This window comes from Sturnira hondurensis, unplaced genomic scaffold (genome assembly GCF_014824575.4).
Source record: "Sturnira hondurensis isolate 20B ecotype Veracruz unplaced genomic scaffold, ASM1482457v3 Scaffold0021765, whole genome shotgun sequence".
In the NCBI taxonomy this organism is placed as follows: Eukaryota; Metazoa; Chordata; class Mammalia; order Chiroptera; family Phyllostomidae; genus Sturnira; species Sturnira hondurensis.
This window is the reverse complement of record NW_028094396.1, coordinates 488,230-515,684: the sequence shown is the minus strand read 5'-3', so window position 1 is coordinate 515,684 and position 27,455 is coordinate 488,230. Positions and strand designations below refer to the sequence as shown.

The following is a 27,455-nucleotide window of genomic DNA, read 5'->3' as shown; positions in this document are numbered from 1 at the left end:
CACTGTGGAAAACAGTATGGAATTTCCTCAGAAAACTAAAAATGGAACTGCCTTTTGACCCAGAAATTCCACTGCTGGGATTATACCCAAGACTCCTGAAATACCAATTCAAAAAACCTATGCACCCCAATGTTTATAGCAGCACAATTTACAATAGCAACCTAAGTGCTAGAAGCAACCTAAGTGCCCACTAGTAAATTAGTGGATCAAAAACTATTGTACTTTCACATGATGGAATACTATGCAGCAGAAAGAAAGAAGGAGCTCCTACCCTTCGTGACAGCATGGATGGAGCTGGAGAGCATTATGCTAAGTGAAATAAGCCAGGTGGTGAAAGAAAAATACCATATGATCTCACATATAAGTGGAACCTAATCAACAAAACAAACAAGCAAGCAAAATATAACCAGAGACATTGAAATAAAGACCAAACTAACAGTAACCAGAGGGGAGCTGGGAGGGGATAATGGGGGAAAATAGGGGAAGGGTCATCAAAGAACACGTATAAAGGACACAAGGATAAAACAAAGGGGGATAGACTGAGAGTGGAGAGTGGGGATGGTTGGGGTGTGGGGGAGTGGTGGGGGGAAACTGGAGACAACTGTACTTGAACAACAATAAAAAATAAGAGAGAGAGAGAGCCCTGGCTGGTGTAGCTCAATAGATTGAGCGCGGGCCTGAGAACCACACGATCGTGGTTTGATTCCCAGTCAGGGCACAAGCCTGGGTTGCAGGCCAGTTCCCAGCAAGGGACTCATGAGAGGCAACCATACATTGCTATTTCTCTCCTTCTCTCCTTCCCTTTCCCTCTAAACATAAATAAATAAAATCTTTAAAAAATGCTAATAATTTTTAAAAAATGGGAGAGAGAGAAAAAAGTACTATGGAAACAGTAGCATCTCAAAGGTACCCTGGGTCATTTTAATTTTGTTCTCTCCAAAGATAAACCTCGCCTATAGTCTCAGTGCACTGAAGAATTGCATCCCTCTCTGAGGGACTTGCAACCAGGTCCACCAGACAGACCTTTACATCAAGGATGCAGTCTGCATAAATATATTTGATGACCTTGTGTGTGTGTGCGTGTGTGTCTGTGCTCTTGCACAAATGCACTTGTTGGAATGCTGGAGGCAGTGACACAGGGAATGAGAGTGGGGGCTATGGCAAAGGGGAAAAGAACAATGAGAAGGATACATAAAGTTGAAGGTCAGGTGAGAAAGGCATCAGGCTCACTTTTTTGCAGGAAGTCCAGGACATTGCCTCCTTGTCAAAGCAGGTCATATATGTAGAGGTGGAGATCATTTCTAAAAAACCCCTAGTGACCAGAGCCTAGCCTTTAAGAGGCTCTAGAATGTAGGGGCTAGGCCAGGTGGTCAGCACACTGGGGCAGCTCCTGAATAAGTGGAGCGTCACGTGCACCCCAGGGAAGGTGTGGGATTATTCGTGGAGGAGCTTCAGCACTGTGATAACTGGGGCTGAGCTGTGAGAATCGCCAGTCCCGCCCTTTCATTGCACACCGGGAACTTCAACCTAGGTTAGAGCCGGAGGGGAAAGGGGTGCAGGACTGGACTCCTACTCACCATATCCCTCAGCCTCAGCCTCCATCCTCAAGCAGCAGTTTACCTTGCTGCACTGCTACCTGTTGAATAGGTTTTGCTAATATTTCCTAATTTTATTCAACTTGTGTGACCAGATGAATCAAGAAGTATGTGCAGAAATATATCACAAGTTTAATGTCAAAATACAATATAAAATTAACCTCACATTTAGTGTTATACACATCCATTAATGTGCTGCGAGCAACTAGGAATAGATACAAAGCAGTTCATGTGTATAACTAATTTTAACATTACTTTAACTAATTTGACACATCCAAAAAGTGTTTCAAACTTGTCTTGACTTGGGTATTCCCCAATATCTATAACCAGTAACAAATTTGACAGCATACTGAAAAAAATCAAGCAACAAACCCAGGCCTAAATTCTTATACAGCCTTTCTGATGGGTTGTATAAGGCCTGAAGTTATCCCTCAAGTATGGGTTTGGGGCCCACAAAACATCGTAACAGGGCTTCCCTTTCCTCTGTCCTTGACATTTGAACATGAAGAAAATGACTGTGTTGTAATAGAGAGTTGAAAAGACCTGAATTCTTTGGTTGTGCTACTAATTGGTTTGGGAAGATCACAAGCCTTTTTAACCTCTATAAAATAAGGGAGTGGAGGAGAACTAGATTATCTTTAAAGGATGCCCCCCACCCCGACCCCAGGCTTTTATATACTGTTATTCTGGAGCCGAAGTGGCCAGCAGCGCGACCCTGCCAACTCGCTGTGGGCTGCACATCCCTTGTCTCAGCACCTGGTGGAGCCAGCCCCTTGCCTTGCCGCTGTAGACTGACCCACAGTGTTTCAAGGGTTAGGAAATGAATTTGTTGGGTGTAACTCAGCATTAAAACAGGAGGAAGAGGAGGAGGGGAAGGAGGGGGAGGAAAAAACAGAACCTAACCTTAAATATCAGCATGCATCACACAGAGTGAGGGTGTTATTTTGAAAAAACTTAATTCCCTATAATATATCAAGATATAATGTATACATTTTTTCCTTTGGTTCACATAAAAAATGTTTGAAAAACACCGTGCTGGTTCTCCTAACTGCAACAGGATGGTAGCCCAGGGAGGGCTTGGTCCTTATCCATTTTTCTCCCTCCCTTTTTCCCCAAATACCCACTCAGCAACTTCCTTTCTCTCTCCCTCCTGTCCTTCCTTCCACCTGTCTATCTCCTCCACCATTACTGCCCCCGTCTCCCTCCCCATCTCTCCTTTCCCCTTATTAGCTGCTCACTTGTCTTCCTTCTCCTTACCTGGGTGTTTTATCCCACCTCATGCTGCCTCTCTCCTTCCTTCCTTTGTGTCAGACCCCCCATACACCCCACCATCGGTGGTTCTTACTGCCTCTACCCACCACCTCTCCTTTCCTCCGCCTCAGTCTCAGACACAGATGTGACAAGACAGTCTAACAGGGGGTGTGACAGCTGCTCCTCTCCCCACACTGACCCAGGGTTGAGACTCACCCTCAAACTCCTTCCATTACCTCTTGCAGCCTCCCTGCTATCTTCCCCACTCCCCCCTTTGGAGGGCCTTTGTTCAAACTTTCCTCCCTTACTGAGGGAGCTCTCTCTGGCTAAACATATCTTCTTATTTAAATTCCATCTTGAATGCCCTCTCCTCTGTAGCCTTTCCTATGAGTCCAAACTGAGGCTATTTTCTTTGCTCCTTTGAACTACAACTGTTCTTGCTTCCTGTCTTATCACAGACACCTAACTAATTCCTGGAGCTCGGAGGGCAGAGGCTGGGGTAGACTCGCCACCAGGTACCAGCTCCCTCTCCAAATTAGCACAGGGCTGGCCCGAGAACAAACTCTGAGAAGATGACAAAAATGTGGGCCTGGCCTCTCCCATTGCTTCCTCCGCTTTGTCTTCAGCCCCTGCTACACAGGACCCTCTGCTGCTGGCTGACCCTGGCCTGGCCAGTGCTCCCAGCTTAGCCCCACAGAGATCTGGCCCTGCTCCCTCAGCCATGGGCCTGCGACCGCCAGGTCAGGAGTTGCAGAACTGGAGGGAGGGAGTGTGCAGGAGAAATACTCAGCCCTGGTAGGTCTTATTGAGAACTGACTCATTTCCCATAGTGAATGGGAGGGTGCGGGACTTGGAGGACACACCCATGGAAGAAAGGAGTTGAGGTATTCTTCAAATGTGGGGATCCACACGAAGGCTGCGGAACCAAACCAATCCGATGCGGTGGCCCCAGTGGCGGTCAACGCAGTGAGGGACTGGGAGAGCACTGACCTGAGACCACACACCTGCAATCTATGCCTAATCTTTAAGCGAAGATTAAAGATTCACAGTGAAGAAGATCCTCTGAGTCTGACAGCAGAGATTTTACAAAAATGTTATTGCTCAGACACATATAAGACCATATCTCCAAGTAACTGAAAAGGAAAAAGTAAAGTTCAGATTAAACTGAAAGTGATGAATATTTTGAACAAACAGCTGTCCTCACCAAAGCTTAAAATCCAGTAACCAAGGCCAACAAAATGCATGACTCTCCTGGATTAGAAGCTGCAGGCTAGTCCAAGTGGCGAGACTGCACTAACACAACTACCTGTGTGGGGACCTGTCTGTGGGATATATCGGCCCATCATATCTGAGTGCTCTGGGAAGGCTCAGCAATACACAATAAGACTCGACCTCATTCTTGTGTAGGAAGGTTCATAATCTTTATATTTAGTTCTGTAGAAAAGAGATGTAGGGTAAAAATGAAGTGTCAGTCCACTTGAACCTCCAATTTGTGTTAAATATATTGAACTGTTCTTTATAGAAATGTTGTTGCTTGGGAATTTCTCCATTAAGTATCTGTATAGACAAAGGTCCTTGAGAAAGAGACGCACGCACACAACTAATCTTGGTTGTCATTTTTCAAAGGGACACCACTTAAAAGAATCAATACCCTATCACCCTTGGTCTAAGTACTAATTTTCTAGTGACTCAGCTAATTGGGTTATCGGGGCAGCGTGGACCTCAGTCCCCCTGCCTCCTCAGTTCCCCTCCCCTCCTCCCTGTCTCCCTCACTCTTTTCCTCTCTCCCTGGAGGATAGGAGGAGAGGCAGATAACCTGAGCTACACACTAGAAGCATGAGGAGCACGTTTCTCTGTTAGACAGCACTTAACTGCAACTTTGCAAGGATGAGAACAATTAGAGTTAAAAAGAACCCTTGGAAATTTTCAGGTTAAAAGTGGCCATTTCAGACAATGGTTCCTGAAGAGTCTTTTCATTAGGCTCCCAAGAAACTCGTTCAGATATTCACTCACTTTACTGGACTGTAAGGTTCTGGTAGTGATGGGGAGCAATCACACTGAATGGTTTTCCCTATCTTGAGACTTTCACAAACAAAAGACTGCATTATCACCTGAACGGCATTAGCCATTAGCCTGCAAACTGTGATTCTGTTTTTAGTCCATCTGCCCATCCATCCAACAAATATTTACTTAGTTCCCTGTGTGCTAGGTATTGGGGTTATGCGGTAAAAGACACGGTCTCCTATGGAGATCACAGTTCCTGCATTTTTAAATTTGGTTTAATTGCCGTATCTCTTATTTATTAGAGATTATAGAGGTGTTACACTTTCTCCATTAGTCAGAATTTGACTGGTAAGTAGAAAGCATACATTATGAGTAAAGTCTTAGCCCTCCAGATCCTGTAGGGCACTAATACACAGCTTGACTTTCTTGGATGTCCCTTTAAGTTGTGGATAATTTCAAACATTTTTTTCTTTGGTGAATACATTTCCAAAAGCATTACTGAGTTCCTTGCTTTTTAACGTAGAATATAGCAATGATTCAAGGTTATTACTGATATCAATTATTATGCTATCCTGCCAGAACATGGCTCTGCTAGGCCCTGTAATGGGGTATAGAATCGTTTGCACCAAACTAAATAGCCTTTGGCCACTCTGATTTTGGAGTTTCTTTTGCCTATTTTTACTACAGTTTGCTTCTTTCCTGTCAGGTTTTACTGCTGGTATCAAACTACCTGCTCAACTTCTTGCTTCTTATTGGCTGCTTCTAAATTGCCCGAGCCTCAAAACAATCTGACCATAAGGTAAAGTGGCGTTTAGAGAGGCTAGAAAGGAGATTCTGTGCAAAAGCAGGAACTTTATCTCTGCGATTGCTCTTTTGGTTGTTCAGAGGCTGGTTTTTGTTTCGTCGCAATATTATAAGTAGGTGACGTTTGCTTGGCAGCTTAATCACTGCATTTACTCCTCTGCAGGCCGCAGCATTCTATCTAGTTTAACTGGACTTCTCCAGAGGCCTTCTCAGTGCTCCGTAGCCAGCGGGCAGGCTTTCGGCTGCTTGAAAAGCCCCAGGCTGCTGCCGTGGCTCGGTGGGGCAGTGTTGCGGAACCGGTAAGAGACGCAGTTGTGCTAGGTATTTTGTTGTGATTAATCGATTTTGAAATGGATAGCCCTTCCCTTTCTGTATTGATTTGGCAGCAGCAGGGTTCACAGGAAGTGTGCATTGTGATCTCTAGATTTCTACGCTTTGATGCTTAGTCAGTTTGGTGAGGATACCAGGAAAGTGAGACTTGTTAACTAAATCCCAGAGACCATAACTCAGAAAAGCAAAGGAACATGATTTACTGCTTACAGGTCCCATGTCTTCTCAGACATCCTGGGGAAGATGGAATAATGCTGAGCTGGGCTCAGATGGCGGAATTTGGAATCAATGGCTTTGGAATCGAAGTCAAAAATGGGTTTACAGGGGTCTTCTTAACTAGGCATGAGGGGAGATTACTTCTATATATGAAGATTTCCAAACAAAGCACATGGAGAGTGTTAAAATTTGTGATAAAAAAAAAGACTGGGAACTTAATAAGTTCTCCAGGAAGTCGGATGTTTTTTCCCCCTCTAGAACTTACTGTTTATATCACTGACAAGGTTAACATGTCTTGGGAGCTACATATTTTAATGTTCCTTTTAAAATGATGCCATTTGATAACATAACAGGGGATTCATCATCAGGAGTTGACAAGAAAGGGTGGCTTTCCAACCCTTACTTAGAACTCTAAGAACTCAGGGTGGGCCCTTTAGAGTGAAGCCTTGCCTCCTAGTCATTCTTAGCGCAGGGCCACACTGAGGTCTCATCTTCTAGAGCTGAGCTGCTGCGTATGGGAGCCACCTGCCATCTAAGTTGGTCAAGTTAAATGAAGTTAAAAATTCACTTCTTGGCGGTATTAGTCATATTCCAAATGTTCAATGTCTACACATGCCTGGTGGCTACCATAGTGGGCAGCACAGACACCCTTTCCATCCCTGCAAACAGCTCTGTGGGCAGCGCTGTTCCGGAGCCCTGCCTCGGCGTGGCCGCTGCCCCTGCACACGTGCTCCCCGGAACTTGTGGAGCTGGGGGTTCAGCTCCAGCATGACTAGCTAACTCAGGAAAAGCCTTGACTAGCCCGACCTTAGGACTTCCTCTGAAGGGTGTCTTACTGGAATAGGGTCCTGAGTGAGCTCTAGGACTTCATGCCACTGTAGTCCTTGTGTTTTGAGATTCTCTATTTGTATTTTGCAAACCGAGTGATTTCCACTAGTTGGTTATATAACTCATTGACCAATGTTCTTGCTGACCCTCTGTTAAAAATAGAACATGTTATGAAAAAGATTCTTAAATCAAGTTGATATTGGACAAAATGAGCTGTGAGGTTTAAGAGTTTTATATTTTTACTAATTTCAACACAATAGAGATGGTCAATCAATGTTCTCTCCTGTGGGCTGTCATGAAATATGTTCCATTAGGTAATTTGCCTGTTTGTCTCTCATCTATCTATCTATCTATCTATCTATCTATCTATCTATCATCTACCTTTTCTAGGTTGCTATTTTGGTTGAGATGATGGGGGAATTGAGAGGAAATATTTAGGTTGAATGGAAACTTCAATGGACTTTGAATCCTAAGACTCACTAGGTGGAATGGCTAGTCTTAGATGAATTCTGATGCCAGGATTCTCCACAGTTTTAATGAGGAAAAGCTACTTTTGTTCCTTCAAGCCTGGTTATTGTTCTGATTAGGGATGAAGATGTTGCCAGGTAGGTCCCTAAGGAGAACACTGCTGAATACTTCACTTTCCACTTGGAACTTTGAACAATTGTGGAGAAATATGGATGAATGAGAAATAAGTCTGACAGCAACTGACTTAGAAAAGTTAACAGGTAACAATTTACTAGGTGAGATCTTCCAAGCTGCTTCAACCCACTGGTTGGGAAGCCCTGTGGTTTGGTATGTACGGCCCTAAGTGCGCTCCACCGAAACCCTCCACCGACCTACTTGTTATGAAAATCGTAGATCTCCTGGATGTTGCCAAAGATGATATGTTCTTTATTAAGGATCCCAGGGGGGATCTCCTCCACACCACTGGTCATTTCCCACAGGTAGGTCTGTAAGACAACAACAGTTTCATCAGTGGCAAGAACTGCCACCTGAAATACAGATGAAATGAACAGGTCTCCAGACGTGTGGGGTAAGACTTGGGCTGGCAATGGGAGCAGAGTGTAAAAAGGGAGACGGTACACAAGCAGGACAGAAGGAAAGAAAATCCAAGGTCCATGATCCTGAACTGTTGCTAGGGAAACACATCCTGACCTATGGCCAGAGCACAGAATCCACACTGTTCTTAGTTATTAAATGTGTGCATGTTCAAGAGTGTGTCGAGTGGAGGATGCAGGCTTTCAGACTCAAGTTCATTGTCTGTGTCATGGTTATTATTTTTGAATTCAAGGGTCTTGTATACTTTTTTGCTGGGTCTAGCTTGAGTCTGAGGGAAGTTTCTTTTCAAAAGTGCCTTAAACTCCCATGCAATTACTATAGACTCTGAGAGTTGTTAAGCCCTGGGAGAAGACAAAGAGCACTGAGCTCCTCTCAAGGACCTGATGCTATCAAGGACGTCAGCTTTCTAATACAGCTGTTAACTGGTTACTGTGAGACTTACCTCTAAGCACTCATGTAAGTCCCTTACATAAGCCTTCTCTGTCTGGAGCAGTTCAGCCATAATGAATCTGGAAGGAAACACACTGGCGTTTAGTTGGTTAGAGATATAACACCTCCCTCCTTCAAACTTCACTTCCCCGCCCAGGCATGGATGACGTTATTGAATGGCGTATTTTTCTACTTTACCAAAATATGTCTCTGCCTTTCTCCAAAACTCATTACCTCTGAGCATCAGGTCTGGGTCCCTCTCACTTTGATCACTTGCTCTGTCTCCCTTTGGCATGTGTGTGCTCAGCTGGTCCCCCATCTTCTCTCCCTTTTCCCTCCGAGTTCCTCTACCTTGTGATTCTGTGCAGACGTGTATCTGTTCTCAACTACACATGTGTCTGCATGTGTGCACAAGCATGCAGCACCGTTCACATCCACTCTGACCAACGACAGCCTCAGTGTCAGCATCCTACATCTCTCTTATGGCCACCAGGGCGATGGCTCCTGTCTGGTAGAGTTGTTGACTTATACCAAAACAACTCACAGTGCCTTAAGTTAAACCAGGTTTCAGAGCTAAAAATAACAAACGCTAAGATACTACCATGGAGACTGGGGGTCAGCAACTTTTACCCGTAGAGAGCCATGCAGTCTCTGTTGTAACCACTCAGCTTTGCCATTGCAGTGTGAAAGGAGCCACAGACAATACGTCAAAAATAAATAAATAAGTGTGGCCGTGTCCCAATACAACTTTGTGGACACAAAAGAATTCCATCTAATTTTCACATCACTACTATTCTTTTTTTCATATTTTTCAATCATTTAAAAATGTAACAAAGAATCTTTAACTTACAGACAACATAAAACAAGGGGTTATTAACCAGTGTCATCCCAATAAGTTTAATTAAAAATAAAAACAGATGGTGGGACGAATTTGGCCCGTGGGCCATAGTTTGCTGACCTCTGCCCTGTGCACTTCAACACTGTTTGTAATGGGGCCCATTCACATCACAGACTGAAGTGCACAAAGCCCAGTGTGTGATGACAAGCCCAGCACGAGTGGATGAGTTAAGTGGCTGCCCCTCAGTCTCCCACAATCAGAAGCTTGTGCGGCACCTGTGCCAGGGGCAGTTCCCCAGCAACACAACGTGCGGGCAGCTGGTGAGCTTATGACGGTGCATTGGCTCACTGTAGTGTACCAACTTGAGTTTCTCCTTTTGCAAGTTTTTATGGGAAATGGCCCTGGCTGGTGTGACTTAGTGGATAGAGTGCTGGTCTGTGAATCAAAGGGTTGCTGGTTTGATTCCCAGTCTGGGCACATGCCTGGGTTGTGGGCCAGGTCCCCAGTGGGGGACACATGGGAGGCAACCACACACTGATGTTTCTCTCCCACTCTTTCTCCCTCCCTACCCCTTCTATGAAAATGAATAAATAAAAAAAATATCTTTCAAAATGGTGCTTCCCGGCAGTCACGTGATATATAATAATATGTAATTTAGCACAAAGTACGTAGGTAGGGTAAGTGGAGGCAGTCTGGCTTCCTCACCCAGGTGTCGGGGTTACTAAGGGAAGCAGGTTCCCATAACCTTGAGAATGGCCTGATAAGTAGTGTTCTCATAGCCTTGAGGCTGGGTCTGAAAGACTGTTCCCATAACCTTGAGTGGGCTCGTGTGTGTAGTGGGAAGCTCTGTTGCATCAGATCCGTTGGCACCCTTCTGGTCTTGTCTGCGTTCTAGTACTTAAGCAGGTAAGGGGCCCCCTGCTGAGTGCCATGGCATGTGCCCTGCAAGGAGACAGGTGACATGCGATGTGCAACAATGAGATACGCAGGGGATGCGCAGCTTGTGGCATGCGTGGCTCATCCACGGGTGAATAAAGGCATGTCAGGAATCCCCAGGGCTCTGTGCACTTTCTCCTGTCTGCCTGAATCTAGACTGGACCTGCCAGGCCTGACAGGCTGCACCACAACATGTTTACATTTATTTTAGGTTTTTCATCATAGTATTTCCAGGTTTTCCATCACATGAAAATTGTGAGAAACATTGCCCCTAATGTGTGACCTGTTGGAAATTACAGGAAACGTTAAAATGAGCAGGATATTTTCCCGGGCCTTTATTATGGTGGGATTTTTGCTTAAAGCAATACATTGTCCTAGCAGTGGCCTTCCTATTAAAATTAAAGTATTGATTTAAAAATACCCTTTTGCAGGAGTTAATTAGCCACTCTGTTACTTTTCTTATTCTGTTGGTAAACTGGAAAGTGCATGAGCCTTGAAGTCAGACAAACAGGAACTGAATTACGACTCTGGTATTTACCAGAGGGAGCACTTGCTTCTCCTAGCCTCAGACTCCTTACTTATAAAACAGCTGACCACACAGGATTGCTGCAAGTATTAATTAAACAAGGTTATGTGAGCAAAGTTTCTAGTACATTGTAGGTGCTCAGTAGATGAGGAGGGAAAGGTGGTCAGAAGAGCTAGAATCTGACATGTTTGGGAAGGTTGTCTTTGATTTTACTGTATTGGGTTTCTGGCATTCCACCTTCTTCCTCCTTTTTCTCCATCTGCTTCCTGCAGTTTTGCGTCTTTCTTCATAATTTAGCTCCACTACCTTGACCATCCTCTGGCTATTCAGGGCCAGCCCAGCAGCAAGATTTGGCCAAGTGTGGTCTATTCTCCTCCTTTTTATGGGTTGAGTTGTGTCCCTGCCCCCAAATTTCATATGTTGAAGTCCCAACTTTCAGTGCCTCAGAATGGGATCTTATTTAGGAATAGCCACTGCAGATTTAGTTAGTTAAGATGAGATTATACTGGAATAGGGTGGGCCCCTATTCCAAAATGACTGGGGTCCTTAAAAAAGGGGGGAACCTGGATACATGCTTGTATTCAGGAAGGATGCCACGTGAACATGACGACAGCCATTTCTAAGGCAAGGAGAAGCGCCTGGGACAGATTCTTCCTTTTTAGGCCTTAGCAGCCACCAACCCTGGCAACACCTCGATTTCAGACTTCTAGCTTGCAGAACGGTGAGACAATGCATTTATGTCACTTAAATCCTCCAGTGCCATACTTCCTTACAGTGGCCCAGACAAACTAATACACTCCCCAGGTGGAACAAAGACTCGGACTTAGCAGGCCAGCTTCGAGGAACCTGTGTCTGGCTTCATTTTTACAAAGTCAGCTACCTAGGGATTCTTAATCTTAGGAAACACTGTTTTTCCCCCTCTATTACCCAGAAGGAATCTGTCAAAACAGTCTTACATGTCCCTTCGAAGATCTTCGGTTACATATGTACTGTGCAGTAAAACCAACATGAAGAAAGCAGAGGAACCAGGCAATTCTTTGTGAGGGGGACGTGAGTCACCGTTCCCACTACCCAGTGCCCCATCACTCTCGGCTAGTGTGACATGCGGGCGGAAGCATCACCTAAGTCCCTTCTAACCTCTGTAGCAGTCATGAGCACGCACCAAGCTGTAAAGGGACAGGTAACAAAGAAAACCAAGCATAGCCATGAGGAGGCTGCTTAGTTGGGGGGAAGCCCCTCCAACAAAACGCACTCTTTCTTCCGGGCAGACTTCCGCTTCTCTTCATTGACTTCATGGTTGGCGTCCCTCAGCTTGACCTCACGATCCGAAAGGCTTGCTGGGATGATGTCCAGCTCCAGGTCCTTGTTATCCTACACACAGAGAGATCACAGAGGTCACCCCGGAGATGCTTTGGGGAAGCAACTAAGCGGCCTAGGGAAGTGGGCAGAGGCAAAAATAGGGGAAGATATAATGGAGAAGGATGAGAAGATGGCGAGTGCCACAGACTGCCACCCACACGCACCCTTCTTGATGTGATGGCTTCTTCTCCAACAAGGGAGATGAAATGTTCAGGTCAAATGTTTAGGGCTAACATCCATTGCAAGGAAACACAATGAACATACTTGATGATTAGTGTCACATTTCCTCAAGGACTTTGTCCTGACTAAGTATAAACACATATGCACAACATTAGTCCAAGACTGATGATTACCCATCAAAATATATGTGAAACAGAGACACACAAAGACATAAGGATTAACTTTCATTTGTCAAGGGAAAATAATAAAAGCAAATATTCAAACCGGCAGATTCCTTGGAAATAGAAAACAATTACTGAATTTTCTAATTGCCCATCCCTGCTTATTTCAACACTGTCTGGTATTTACACAGGATGGAAACCTCTAGGAACAGATCTCACGGGTTAAAGCCTGGTTTCAGTGGCTTGACCACTGTGCTCTCTGGTCTGCTGTGCTTTAGAGCATGAGCCTATTTAAAGACTTAAGAATTAGAAATCCTAGGGCTGAATTGCCAGCCTGTGTTTAGCTCTCAATTCATAGGTCACTGACCCCTATTATAAAGGAAAGATTAAAAGTCAGTCTTCCCCAGCTTCATGGTAAAAGAGCACCTCTCTTCAGTTGCAATGTGAAATAACCTTTGCACAAAATGCATCCTTTATTCTTGAAAGAGCACTGTTATACATACTGATGACTCTAATCATTTGCTGATTAACGTAATTGGGTAGAAGATGGTACCAATGAAGCCACGATAAAGAGTTTAGTCTTCAAAGTCAACAGTTAGCTTCGCACAGCAAAACTCTGTTCTGTAGCCACAGGCCCCAACTGTAGCCTGCCGATTTCGCTACGTGTACTGAATATATATCACTAATTACGCAAGGCTAGAGGCTAATAGCTGGATGGCTCGGGAAGACCCACCCCTCCACTAGAAAACTACCCATGGCGAGTGCGGTAGGAGCTCAGAAAGACTGTCCGGGAACCGCGCTTCCTCCCACGGCAACGCCAGCGGTAGCACTGAGGAGGCAGGAAAGGAGGACGTCCCAGCTGAGCAGGTCCCATACCCACCTCCGTGTTGACTCCTAAGGCTTTCTCCAGGGAGTCCTGGTACTTCCCCATCCTCAAGGAGAAGTCTCTGTAGTGCTTGTCCACCGCGGTCACCCACTTCCTGATCTCCGTGGCATGAACGTGGCCTTTTTCCACAAAGCTGTCAGCCAGCTGAATCAGAAGCTTCACCTTCTCCTTCGTTTGCTGTCCCAAAAGACGGTTTTAAGTCATCAGATTACATTTACTCGCAAGGCCCTTGCCCCCATTTCCTTTTCCCTCCTCACAGCAGCCACAGAGAGCTCACAGACAGACTGGCTGGGCTTATATCCGAGTTCCGTCACTTATTAGCTGGGGGTGCTGAGGGGCGAATTACTTAAACCCTCTGTGCCCCATTCCTTCATCTGCAAAATAGGGGTCATAACAGTGTCTAAGTCCTACGGTTGCTGTGAGCATTACATTACGTGAGCTGCAGTGCAGCGCGCTCAGGACAGTGCCTGGAACACAGGCTCACGGTGAGAACTCAGTGAGCCGTACACGTCAGTCACTAGGATTATTCATGTAAGAACCTCTTACATTACTGTACTTTACCAGCTGCAGACTGTGTTACTGCCCCATCCAAGACTCATCCAAGTCTTAAACCACCCCCAGGAAGCAGGTGGTGGAAGAAGGGGATATGGGTCTCTAACACCACAGCCGAAAAAAGAAAACTCAGGCTGAAAGACTTAGGTCTCGTCCAGGCCCTCACCACCTTCCAGGAACAGCCTGCCTGCCACTGCTCCACTGTGGCGAGTTCTCTCCCTTCCCTGTACTGGCCCGAAGTAGGCTTTCGAAGCACCAGGCAAGGTGGCACATGCCAGGACACAAAGAAATCCAGTCAGCAGATTTAAGAGTAAGCCATGTTCCTCTCACCCCCAGGATCTGTCTTTAGCTTCCACAGAGAGAGAGAGAGGAAAGAATTAATGAAGCCGCTATCCATTACAGAGCTAAGTAAGGTGGAGCTCTGATGCATTGCATCAATTTCATTTTGCGCAAGAGTTTGCCCGACACTGACTCTGAGTGTAGAGGGCTGTGGGGAGAAGCTAGGGGGAGAAACAAAAGAAAAAAGATACTCATTTTCCTCTTTATATCTCTAGAGGGGACCAGATTTTCACAGAGGGCAGTTAAACAACTGAGGGCACCATGTCACTGGATGCCCAAATGAGAAGTGTGTATGGTTAACCCTGCAGAAATTCCAGAACAGGAAAGAATCAAGGGGTGCTGGTGTGGGCAGAAAAGGCCTCATAGGCGGGACTTAAGATCCGGAAATGGAAGGGATGTTCAAACAAGCAACACTTGCTCATCTTTTATCTTAAGTTTGGATTTTGAAACTCCAATACCAGTCAGGGAAGCCTAACAGCTTTAAGAAAGAACACTGAAATAATACTCTGAGAGGCAGAACTATCTTTTGGACGGGAGGATAGTCGGTCCAAGGTTCGGATCACGCTACAGTCGAGATAACTGAGGGGAACAGGCAGAAAATCACTGGGGGAAGAGGAGAAAAGACAGAAGAGCCTTCCCCACCCTCCCTTTCCTTTCCAGGCTCATTACAACCCTTCCCATGTCACTGACCGCCCCCCCGCCCCCCCAAGAAATGCCATCGACACAAGCAGAGAGGACCTGGCCCGCCGCATGGTTGAGGAGAGGCGGGCTTTAGCTCTGCAGCAACTCAACCCATCTGAGTCTCCCCTGCCTCAGGATGGTGGGCCGGCCCCCAGGGCTGGGAGGCCAGGAGCCAGAAGAGCTTTGGTGTGAAGAACAGAATATGGGCATGGCAGGAGGAGTATCTCCTTAGCCATGAAAAGACTAAGAAGTGGTATTTGGAACTGGTTAGGAAAAGATACCCGGTATCCTAAAAACTTCGATCTTACTGCATTTAGGTTATTTTTCCTTCCTAAAAACAATTTTTTTAGGTTTGCTATTTACTTAAAACAAAGTTTGATTTTTGCAGCTATAAACAAGAAACCTGCCTTTGTGTAAATTCTCAGCAATACATATTTATTCTCTTCTCTCGGTAAGGAGACTTCAGCATGAGATGGGGTTTTATGGAAAGCTGGTGGCAGCGGTCCCACCAGAGGGAATTCTATCCTGAAATGTCAAAACTGTGATTCAGAGTCAACAAAAAGAATGGCTTGTGACCGAGGGTATTCCAAGTAAGTGTGGAATCTGGGAGAGCAAACAGACAACGAAATGTGCAGTCCAGGCAGGCCCTTCCCCATGAGAACTCACCTGCATCTGCGACCGTTTCCACCGCCCTCCATGGCCCCTAACCTGCAGCCATGGTGAGCCTCACAGGCCCCTCCTGCTGTGGTGAGTGGCTCCTACTTCTCCTTGCTTTTAGTCCAACGGCCCTTTTTCATCTCCTCTCCTCCCCACAATTTGAGTGGGTGATGCCCTTCCCAGTGTTCCCCTGGCACCACATATATGTCTCTACTTCAGACATGTATTTTGCAGAGCAAAATATGTATCACATTGAGCTATGTACATGCCTCTACTTCAGCATGTATCACACTGAATCATGTATGTACCTCTGCTTCAGCATGTATCACACTGAATCATGTATGTGCCTTCTTCATTAGACCATGAACTCCTGAAAGATGTGTTCTATCTCCAATGTCTAGAAAACAGTAGGCAGACCGTAAATGTTGAATAAATGAATGAGCAAAGGACTAAGTAAATCTTGTGTTTAGAGGTGTGCAAAGCTAGAGCAGTAAAAGCTGAGGGTTTATACCTGGAAGAATCAGATGATAAATTTGGCCCATGAACTGGACACCAACCACACCCACAGCCCCTGCTGAGCGCGGACTGGAGTGGTTTCTCACTCACGAGTGACTCTGGTGGCACCATGCGACCTGCCACGTGCCTGGTCACATGAGGTCAGAGCTAAAAACTTGTCCCACAAGGGCAGCCCATCAACATGCAGCCAGTCACTTCTGAGTTGTCCTGTCTTAAAAGCTCTGTCTAAACAGGGAGAGTGGCAATATACTGGGTCAGTTGAGCTGGTTTCTCTGGGAATATGAAGCACAAAGACGGGGCACTGGGTGGTCGGTGGCAGAGCAAAAGTGAAAACAGGGAGCGCAGAGAGAAGTGAAAGGAAGCTGAATGGTGGTAACCTATCCCTGATGCCCCGCGATGAGATGACCAGACAACGTGGCTGCTGGAACTGCCCGCAGTCTTCGGCACGCCTGCAGAGGTGAGACTCTGCCGCGTTTCCTGTTTCTCCCTGTTTCATTTCCTGGGTTCCCGGAGGTCCGGCAACATAGTTTCTGTGTTCTTCACTTCCACACGTAGCCACACAGGATCTTTTCCCCTTCATAACCTGAGCCAGTGTGCAACGCAGGTTGCAGAGGTCCTTGGATGCTAGTTTCAGAAGTATGTACATGATCTTGTGGACACAAGGGAAACTTTGGGAAAATATAATTCATTTGGGCCCAGAAATTTGGAACTGATATCTCACTCATCTTGGCTTCATGTGTCCTCTAATATGTTCTGTCATTTCCACTCTGAGTTCTATGTTTTCTGCTAGAAAAAATAGGTTAGAAAAGAAGGGTTCAGTAGTTCTTTTTCTTTCTTCCTTCCTTTGACCAGTTAATATTATATAATCTTCCCCTAATCAATGAACGTTACACTGAATATAGTTTTTCAAAAGCCCTTTTGGTGTCTTCAGCACGTATGATAAGTCTTCAAGATTTAGCTTTTTGGTATTCTTCTTGTATTTTCACTATAAACTTCTAACTTGCCTTTCATTGCTGTTTATTGATTGATTGATATTCTTTTTTATTGATTGATTGATACAGGTTTCATAGATATGAACCTATTGAGCTCCCTGTGTGGGTAAACAGTTCCGCTGAGATATAACCTCCCATGCATTCCACAGGAGAGTTTGTCATTATATACAAACAACCAAACCTTTCAATAATACACATCAGGCGTGAGCTATATTTCTCTTAAGAGTCTCAAAAACAAATGATGCCCACTTTTAATATGAACTGTTTACAGTCCACTCTTCCCATCCTGAAGTGCCCACCTCACATACCCACAGCTCCCTCCTCTCACAGCCTGGAGTCCCAGGCACAATTCAGTTCCGCTGAGGCTCCAGTAGCTTTCATGATCCCTTAACTCTCCTCCATTAATAAGAATTAAGTCCGGTTTATCTCATAGCTTCTTTCAGCGGTAAAATGACCAGTTGTAAAAAGCATCTTCTCAACATCATTACTCACTGGGAAGTGTAAGTCAAAGCCACAGTGAGATAGCACTTGGTACTTTACATGGGATGACTGCATGAAGAAGGTGGATGGCACCGTGTGTCACAGAGCATGTAGAGGAGTCTGAACTCCTATGCTTTGCTGGTGGGGGTGTAACATCATGCAGCCACTTTGGAAAACAGTTGGGCGGGTTCTCAAAAAGCTCAACATGTGACCCTGTCATTCCACTCCCAGGTACATACCCGAGAGAATGGAAAACCTACGTGCACGTCCAAACTTGGGCACGAAGGTTCCCAGCAGCATTATTCACAGCGGCCAGACGGTGGACACAGCCCAAGTGCCCATCCACACATGAATGGATAAAGAAAAATGTGTTATTTCCACACAAGGGAATATTATTTAGTCATAAAAAGGAATGAAGTGCCGATCCGTACCACAACATGGATGAATCTTGAAAACATGACGCTGCATGAAAGAAGCCAAACACAAAAGACTACATATTATAGGATTCCGTTATTTTATTTCTAGGAAGTGTCCGAAGCAGGCACACGCACAGAGAGAGGCTAGTGGCTGCTGGGGCCTGCGGGGAGGGGCGGAGGGGAGGGGCTGTTGGTGGGTGTGGGGCTTGTTTGGGGGCGATCAAAACATTCTGGAATCAGACAGTGGCAACGACTGCACGCCTTGCGACTATACTAAGAAGGAATAAATTGTAAGAAGTTAAAAACAAAAGCATTGTTTTAGAAAGTTTTGCTTTTAGAAGAAAGGAGTTCTTCCCGATGTCAATGAAGCTTTCTTACCACTGTGTGCCTAGACCCCTTATAAATTTAAAACCTACCACAGGAAAATTTCATATTCTTCTAACTGACTGTCTATGGCACGTATTTGTGGGTTGCTATTAGAAAGCACATTTTTATGTTCAGTGTTTCTTTTACTGAATCTGTTTCTCTAGAGCCAAGTATATTCAATATGCTCTATTGCCCTGTTCAGTCATGAGGCCCACTGTATTTACTCCCTTGCTGTTTAACATCATTTTGGTTTTTATTGCAAATGTATTTTATTGCTTATAAAGGTTAAGACCAAAGCCGTCTGATTAAAAGAGGCTTTCCTTGGGGAAACGGGGCTGGGGTGGGCAAGAGGCTGTCGCCTTTCATCAGAAGCTCCTCACCTGGATTTGTTATTCTGTAGTGATTCTAATAGCACTCAGCCCCGAGACTCGGATCGTGATAGATGGGAGAGTGAAGCCCCGTGGACAGAAATGGCTCAGTTAAGAAGGAGAAGCAACACAAAGAGTCAAAGTAAAGGAATCATATTAAATGATGATATCAATATATTTAATGATTCCTTTTTTTCCAAATTTCTTTTTTCCCTTATGTTCCCAAATGTTTGTGACTTCCCTTCAATGCAAAAGTCAGGTAAGCGAATAAAGAGTAGTTCTTGTCCTTCGGGATCCTGCGGGCTTAAACGGAGTATAACACAGCAGAGAGACCACTGGAGAATGGGACAGTCCGAACCAGTGGCCTCAAGGTCGTGTGGACCGGGGCTGAGCCAGACCAGATCCTGGCATGGAGGCAAGATCACAGAGGAGGAGGCACTGAAGGTGGGCGCTGTTAAAAAGTACAAACTAGAGGGAAGGAAGGATATCCTAGGCAGAGAAATAGAATAGAAATAGTACAGAGGTAAGAAAGCATGCCAGGTGTCTCTCAGAGGGTAAGAAGGTACATCTGTTCAGCCAGAATTAGCATAAAAGAATAACTGAAGATAAAGCGGGGGTGTCAAGGCATCAGTTGTAGAAGCTGTTGAGTGTTACCCTGGGGCAGTGCAGAATCACTCAAGTTCTTGAGCTGGGTGGCAATGTGACCACAGCAGTGGTTTAAAGACGAACAGCAATGAAGATCGGGATGGACCGAAAGGAAGGAAAGTCCAAAAGCATGAAACCCAATTGGGCTGGTAGCGATGTGAGTAGAAAAAGAGGAAAGACGGGAAGATGATAGTGAGGGAAGAATGGATTAAACCGACCAAACGATCCTGCACACTTCCCTTTGGGTTCTGACCCTGGGGAGTTCCGGGTGCCTGCTGGGGTCCGCCCCGCGTGACCAGGAACACCGGCGGCGCCAGTGCTGTTGGGCCTGATAGCAGTTCATTATTGACACTGACTAGAGAGAGGCAGGTGGATGCCAAGTGGCTAATTTAAAAACCATTTCCACCTGGACTTGAAAAGGGTTCCGTGCACCTGCCACCTTCCTCGTGCTCTCTGTCTGGCTGGTACTGAAACGAGCCTCTTCTCTGAACTGATGGCTTCTCTTCACGTTTGGTGAAAAGGCCCAAAGGCTCACAGACGCAGGGGAAGGCCTCCCACGATCAAGAGTCCTTAGTGGAGGACTCATCAAGGGGTGGACTTCTTCGGCAACGCCAGTTCAGGAATGAGGCCAAGGGCCTAATTCTGTCACAGCAAACCAGGGGAACTCGCCACAGTGTCAGAGGGATCTCTGGGGGGGGGGGGCACTGATACGCCCCCCCTCCCCAACCCCTACGAAGTCAGCTCTCAACCTGGGAAGAGCATCTGCTCTGCTTGCAGGTGGTGCCAAGAAAGGCCCTTCCTCAGCAGGGAGCCGGGGGGAGGGACCAGGGCCCTGCAAAGAGGGCACCCACACAGACCCGATTTCCATTCAAGCCTAAACGTCCTCAGATCAAATCCCGGCTGGGGAAACAGATGAAAACGAGGTTTCCTCCCACCGCAGCACTCTGCCTCGGTGGGCGTGGGCCTGGGGGGCGGGTGGTGGTGCACCAGTGCTCGTTCGGTCCCCAGACACCCCAGTCTGGCTCATGTGCAGGTCTGAGGCCAGACAGAAGTACAGCTGACCCTCCAACAACATGGATTTAAACTGGAAGCAAACTTACCTGTTCTGTGAACACACCCATTGCCATCGGCCCTTCTACAAGGTGGACGTTCTAAGCCATTCAAATCCCAAGAACACGTGGCTAGGCATGGATGTTCACACATGCAGTGTGCATTTCGCATGGGTGCATCCCTTTGCCTTATTTGGCCCCCAAATATAGCAGATTCCAGAACCCAGAGCACGAAGAGGAGTGTTTGGAAGCACAGTGCACAGGAGCTGACTTTCTGCAGACAGAGGCTCTGCCCAGCAGCTGCTGCCCTTTGGGCACTCGGGTGCCACAGGAGAGAATCCCACCTGTTCTCCACCCCCACCCCTGCCACTGTGGTTAAGCATTTCTGTGCAAGAGGCTGTTCTACCTTCCATGGTGTGAAATTGGTCAGACTGGAGGATCCCGAGGAAGGTTTGAGGAAGGCCCCGGGGTGCTTCCTACCTTGGCAGGCACCCTGAATTCCCCGTATTCTTTCAGTAGTTCCTGAGTCTCCTCTGCAGTCTCTCCGGTGGAGGTATGTGTTGAGAGGTAATATTCACCTGTTTCTTGGATCCAGTCAAGCGCCTGTGGGAGCAAACAACTCACCCAGTCCCCCAAAAGCCAGCTGTGGGTAGGAAAACATGCCACGCCACCGTGAAAGTTGTGGTTAGGGACAGCATGACGGACTCAGGAAATGCCAGCATGACTTGATCATGCAGCTTGAAAACTGATTTACAAATGAGCCCTCCCCTGTTCGACTTGGAACACCCTACAGACAAAGAGAGTGTCTTGTCCATTAGATGGATCCAATATCACCACGAATTAGGGGTAAAATTTTTCCACAACGTCTTCCCAGCTCCTGGTACCAAACTCTAAATAGAGCGCTTGGTGAAGGCTGAATGACTGGTAAGTGGCAGCTGGTCCCCTTTCCTCTTTTCATCCCCACCTCCCATCTTCTCCACCCTGCCTGCTGCTATGACCCTCCTGGATGTCCCAGGCGTTGGCCAGTGGAACTGAGATAGAGCCGGGGAAAACTCTGAACATACCTGCTTAGCACTGCGCTCAAACACCACGTATTGCTGGCACTGGTCTAACCGCCGCTTCTTCAAGGTCCAGAAGTGCAGGACGCGGTTCTCCCTCTGTAAAAGCTCACTCAGGATGGCTGCAGGGCAGAGGAGACGAGCGCTGGTCATGGGGAGGCCCTGAACAAATGTGACCAGCCACGTTGGCCCCGTGCCCTGGGTGTCAGATAATTGTGGACTTTCGGGCCTCCCCATAGGATTAACCCAGGCATCAGAAGTGAGGGAGCAAGAGCATGTCCCAGAGAGAATTTCCCAGAGGGGAACAGGATGGGGAGGCTGGGGTGAGAGCCTATTGACGAGGTTCCATCAGCTAATGATGGAAGAATATGTCCCTAGGGTGACTTGAAAGTGACCCTGATTCTTTTCACACCAAAGCTTGCCCTTGAGGGTAAGAGGTCATACGAAGTGTCAGTCCCTAAAGTAACACCTTAGTTGGCCCCTGGAGCCTGTAAGAGTGAATGGGCCGGACAAGAATCCCAGCCACTCCTGAGGAATTCTAGGATAGGGTGAGAAGCAACCGTGATGCAAGGGCTGGTGGAACGGCACGGGGAGCCTGAGGCGTGTGCCGCACTCTGCTCTGCTCACAAGGCTGTGCAAACAGCACTTCAACAGTAGAGCCTCGGTTTTAAAACTCCCAAATCGTGGGCCGAGGGAAGTTGTGTTGGAATCACATCCACATGGAATCACATCTCTAGGACCAAACTTCCATGCTGTTTAGGGATGTGGTCGTAAGAAAAGCTGGGAGCCGGTCGTATGTCGTTCCCTCTGATGACGTTAAGTGTGAGGAAGTGCACAGGACTTTCAGGTCCACAGTGGGCCGTGGGAAGCGCCTGCCCATCTCATTTCCCTCCTTTCTTTTGTTGTTTCAGGAGCAGCTGCCTACAGGAATGGGTTTCCTACGCGTTTTAATAGAATGCTTTATGCTTGAAACAATCAAATGTATTTTGTTTTATGTCTACCTCCTGCTTGCTGCTAACTATATGAGATGTCCATGAAATATACAATAGGATTCTATAAAAATTAACATTTATTAAGCCCTCACTAGGCGGCAGACTTATTTTCACAATACCTCATGATGCGTGCCCCGTTACTGCCTCCATTGTACGATGAAGAAATTGAGGTTTAGAGAGCAGAGGTAACGTGCTCCCAGTCATTCAGACAGGAAGGGGCAGAGCTGCCTGACTTCAGACCCCGAGTCCTTAGCCGCCTTGGCCTCCAGGCTTATTGGGGCTGTAAAGCACAAGTGACTGTGCTCTACAAAAAAGGACACAACCCAAACTGCAGTGCTTATACTTATACTTAGAAGTTTCTTGTTGATTTGTGAAATTTTAATGCTCCACAGGTTCTCTAGGGACACAATCTGTCTTTCTTCTCTCAGGCTGAGAGCTTATTCAGTTCTCCCTATATCTATGCCTTTGCCATGTAACTTTTTAGTTTCTCCCCAAAGAGACAAAGTGTATTTTCTCACCCCTGACCTCAGGCTCGGCCATGTGACTTCCTTTGGCAAACAGATGAACAGATAAACGTAAGGAGGCGCTTGAAGTGTGCTGCACACTGACCGTGCCTCTTGTCTCTGCCATCAGCACTGTAAGAAGTTCTCCTGGGTAACTGCTGTCCCCTCCACTGAGGTCCCAGAATTTATACACATGGAGCAGACAAGAACCTAATTTGCAGCGAGGGAGACAAGCCAGCCAGACTTGCAGCCTGCAGCAGAACCGCCATGCTGAGCCCAGCCAAGACAGCGGATGCCGGCTAACTCACAGTCACCTGACCGATAAGTGCTTACAACAGTATACCACTGAATTTTGGGGTTGTTTTTAGAGTAACCATTGCTCCTGTACAAAAAATTAAAATCAGTGGCACTGCTTTGAGTCCAGGCAGCCAGTGGAAAGGAAGTGGATATAGGGAAGACTGTAGGTCCTTGCTCAGGTGGCAGCTTCAATTGGGCGGATAAGTGAGAGCCTGTGTTTTCTGTGGTATTTCTGTCTCCTAGTCAGAGCTTTGCTCATTGCAGCTCCCTCCACGGTAGTTGACAGAATCACCCACATCAGGCAAAAGTCCTAAAGGGTTTCAGGTTCCATTTTACTTTCTTTTAAAAAAGCTTTCCTATGGGCAACAACGTGCCCTCACCCCCACAAAGTTGTAGCATGTCTTGTTCTCTCTGGGTGCCTGTCACTCTTGGCACACTAAGCTGTAGGGGGAGTGTCCGCTCTCAGCAGGCAGCTGGTCTCACCCAAGCTGCCACCTGCATTTGGAAGTCAGAACATAGGCTCTGAAATGGGCAGGAAGGGGAGCTGACATGAGGCCAGCCACACACAGGGTTGCTGAACACACACAGGGCAGCACACCTGGGGAAGGAACTCTGCTTCCCTCTTCTCTGTAGGGCACTTTGATTCCTGACATCAATTCTTCCCATTGGCCTCTGATCTCACACGGGAGCTCTCTGAGCTGGAGGGAGGCTCTTTCTAAAGCAGGTCAGCACCTCGAGGGGGGGGGCACTCCAAAGCTCTGCAAGCCTGCCCCCCACCCCTCACTCCAAGTCAGTTTCGGTTCCTCCCTAGCCTTGGGTCCCCAAAGTTTTATTTCTCTGTGTGTCAAGACAACATTTGTTAAACTCTACATCCACTCAAAGGCAAATTTCTGCGTGGTCCAGAGAAAGCGATTCCAACAATTTAAACGTAGTGTGATCAGCTAATGAGTAGTTGTTAAAGGTTCCTGATTTTTTATACAGTTATCAATTTTATAGAATGCAGAGAGATATTACAGATTATCTAGACCAGTACTTAGCTAAAGTTTATGAACACACAAATCACCTGGTTGGAGCTGGATGGGGGACCTCTTTCTAAAATTCAGGGTGACTCAGCAGGTGCAGGTGGGGCCTGGAATTCCGTGTTTCTCACAGCTCCCAAGTGATGTCAGTGCTGCTGGTCTGGGGACCACGTTTCAAGCAGCAAGAATCTAGATATCTTTCTCTATTTTTAAATAAGGAACCTGGAATTTTAAAAGTTTCAGCAAGAAGTAATAAGGCCAGGATTAGAACTTGTCTCATTTCCAGGTTCTAAGACACCCTAGAATTGTGCTGTTGCCTTCATTTGGCTATTTACGTTTAAATTGATTAATATTCAATAGAAGTAAAAACCCAGTTCTTTAGTGGCACAAGGCACATTGCAAGTGCTAAACAGCCATGTGTGACTAGTGGCTAGAAGACTGTGCGGCATGGATACAAGCCATTTTTTGTTATTTCAGAAAATTCTATTAGCGCTGCTCCGGGCTCTAAGACATATACATGAAAAAGCTTTGGTGAAATTTTATCATCATTTTTCCATTCCAAACCTTGATGCATATTTTAAAAATTTCCCATGAATCACCACTGCCCATGCCATCCCACATCTAATTTATTCTTATCCAAGGAGAAAAACCGGGAAGTCTGAGACTGCGTGAAGACCAGGTACACAGCCTCTGGCCTGCGCTTCTGAAGTGGCTGGTGGCCAGCAGGCCTCACACTGACCTTTCACCTGCTGCTCAGGTCCCCGAGTGTGGCTGGCGGCACTGGGCATGCTGGCGTTGTTCCTGTGGATGTACTTGAGAAATACCTCGGCGTTCCGCCGCGCCAGGGTGCAGGCCTGAGGGAGACAAAGGTGTGAAGCCCCCACACGTAAGTCCTGGTCCAGCAGGTGCGTGGGGGCCAAGACATCTAGAAGGGGCTTCTGAAGCTCTGAGTGAGCAGAGCCCTGGAGGCCACTCTGGTTCATGGACACTCAGTGCTAGAGGCTCACCCTTTTCCTGAGTAAAGGTTTACTTTCTGTGTCTCTCCCCTGTCCATCACAGGTAAAAATCAGAACTCAGCCATACCTTGACTGGTATAAGCTGAGTCAGTATTACTAATACTCACTCTCGGGCTGGTTTTTCTATGCCACCAGAATGCCTCTTACCTACCACTGGCGTAAGTCACTTTAACATTAGTTTAGTTCAGACTCGAGAAAGTAACTTTGGGAAACAAACCTATTGACCATGCACTTCAAATCCAAATGGCTATTATCCACATTTAAAATGTTATTTCTCCATCAAATCAACCCTCACCTCAGTAACACTAATAAACACCCGATTGCTGAGAAATATCACTCCACCTAAAGGAGTAAGAGCTCCGATGGGAGCCCTTTTAAGACTCACGGGTGTAGGGGTGGCAGAGAGGAAAGCTGCCCCATGTTGCTGCGCCCCTGGAGGAAACTGAGGCCCCGCAGGGCTCGTGTCATGAAGCAAGCCAGGGCTAGAGTCTAGGCCCAGTGACAGCATGTCTGGTTTCTCTCAAAGTCACAGATGATGTGAATTTCTTTAAAAATCAGTCTCCCCTTGATTGTGCAAGTCATACATGGTAGTCCACTAATTTTTAATCCACAGTTTTCAGAGTTACATTGTCTCTAGACAAAACTGTCAAATTTTTAATTGTTTGATTGATTGATTGATTGATTGATTTTAGAGAGACAGGAGGGAGGAGAGGGAAGGAGAGAGGAAGAGACAGAGAGAGAGAAGGAGAGAGGTTTGTTGTTCCACCTACTCAGGAGGAAGTTCCTCTGGTTCCTGCGAGTATGTGCTCTGACTGGGAATCAAACCTACAACCTTGGCGTATCAAGACGACACTCTAACCAGCAGAGTGAGCTGGTCAGGGCCAAAACTGTCAACTTTTAAAACCTTTTACACTTAGCCTCTGATTCTACAAATTATATAATAGAAAATGGTTTAAATGCTGCATTAGCAACGACGGCTTTTAAGAGCTCTGGGAAAGACTGTCGGGGGGTCCATCCAGAGGCCCATCGTGAATTTAACAGCTGGATGGTGGTTCAAAGCTAAGAAATCCAAAATAAAGCAACTAACGGCCCATCCATGGAGTATGTACTTCCCACAACAGGGAGTTTCTGGACTATGGTTTTAGGCTCATTTGGAAAACATATAATCAGAACATTTTCTTTTTTCCTTCTTCAAAAGAAGCATCTAATCTTATAAAGAAATACCTTTATTTAAAATCTTTGACATGCTCTATTTGTTTTTTTTAAATTTTGTTTTATAATGGGCAACACTTTTAAAATCATCTTAAGCCCCGTATAGAAGAATGTCTATTTAATCTCACTGGTAAGTGTGGTTAGTTAGGGTTCTGACTGACTGTAGGTGCAGATGACAGATAAATGGGAGGAGGGCCAGGGGAGGCCATCTTTAAAAAAAGACTAAAATAAAACTCATTAAAATGGTCCAGTAGAGAAAATCCCTAATAAAAGAAAGGCAGTTAATTACAGAATTGTGGTAAATTAGTGGCAACATGTTAGGGTACAAAACTTCTCTTTCCTCCTTGCAGAAACCTGAGAGGAAGCAGAACCTGAAAGCAAGAAATTTGAGAGTAAATGGAACCTTTAGTCACGTTTTCAACCAGGAGACCCTGTCAAAGAGAAGATGGGAGCCTGGCGGGTTAGGAGGGTCTGGAGGACCCCCAGGCGCCGAGAGCCTGTTTGGAGCAGCTCCTGGGCTTCCTCCCTGGGAAGCTAGGGCTCTATTAAAAAAAAACCTTATAAGGTATTGCACCCTTCATACAGTGGAGTACTCAGTTAATTGCTCAGTAGTTGACTATTAAATTTATAAATAAATGAGATGTATACATTAATCGCTTTTAACTCTTCCTTAAACATTGTGTTCTCCATTTATAAAAGACTTATTTTAATATTGTTTGGTGTCTAGGTTTATATATTTCAATTAAAATATTTTAATAAAACACATGACTAAGTGAAAGTATGGATTTTTCTCAATCAACATCAATGGGATATTGGGATATTTGAACACGGCACCAGTAGTAATGGTGTATGCACACTTACTGCCTAATTATACAAAACGTGCTGAGAGAAA

The 27,455-nt window shown here is 46.1% G+C and overlaps 1 protein-coding gene across 7 annotated transcripts in view; it reads right to left on the bottom strand.

The window, feature by feature from the left end:
• KALRN (kalirin RhoGEF kinase) overlaps positions 1-27,455 on the bottom strand; it is a 706,454-nt gene that overhangs the window by 233,650 nt on the left and 445,349 nt on the right. For all 7 annotated transcript variants that reach the window (XM_037033686.1, XM_037033687.1, XM_037033688.1 and 4 more), the window contains exons 19-25: positions 25,075-25,189; positions 21,531-21,646; positions 20,947-21,069; positions 13,400-13,582; positions 12,072-12,190; positions 8,533-8,599; positions 7,872-7,981 (exon numbers count right to left, since the gene is read on the bottom strand). In XM_037033686.1, the coding sequence (XP_036889581.1) occupies positions 7,872-7,981; positions 8,533-8,599; positions 12,072-12,190; positions 13,400-13,582; positions 20,947-21,069; positions 21,531-21,646; positions 25,075-25,189 (833 nt within the window). The remainder of the gene's footprint in view (positions 1-7,871; positions 7,982-8,532; positions 8,600-12,071; positions 12,191-13,399; positions 13,583-20,946; positions 21,070-21,530; positions 21,647-25,074; positions 25,190-27,455) is intronic.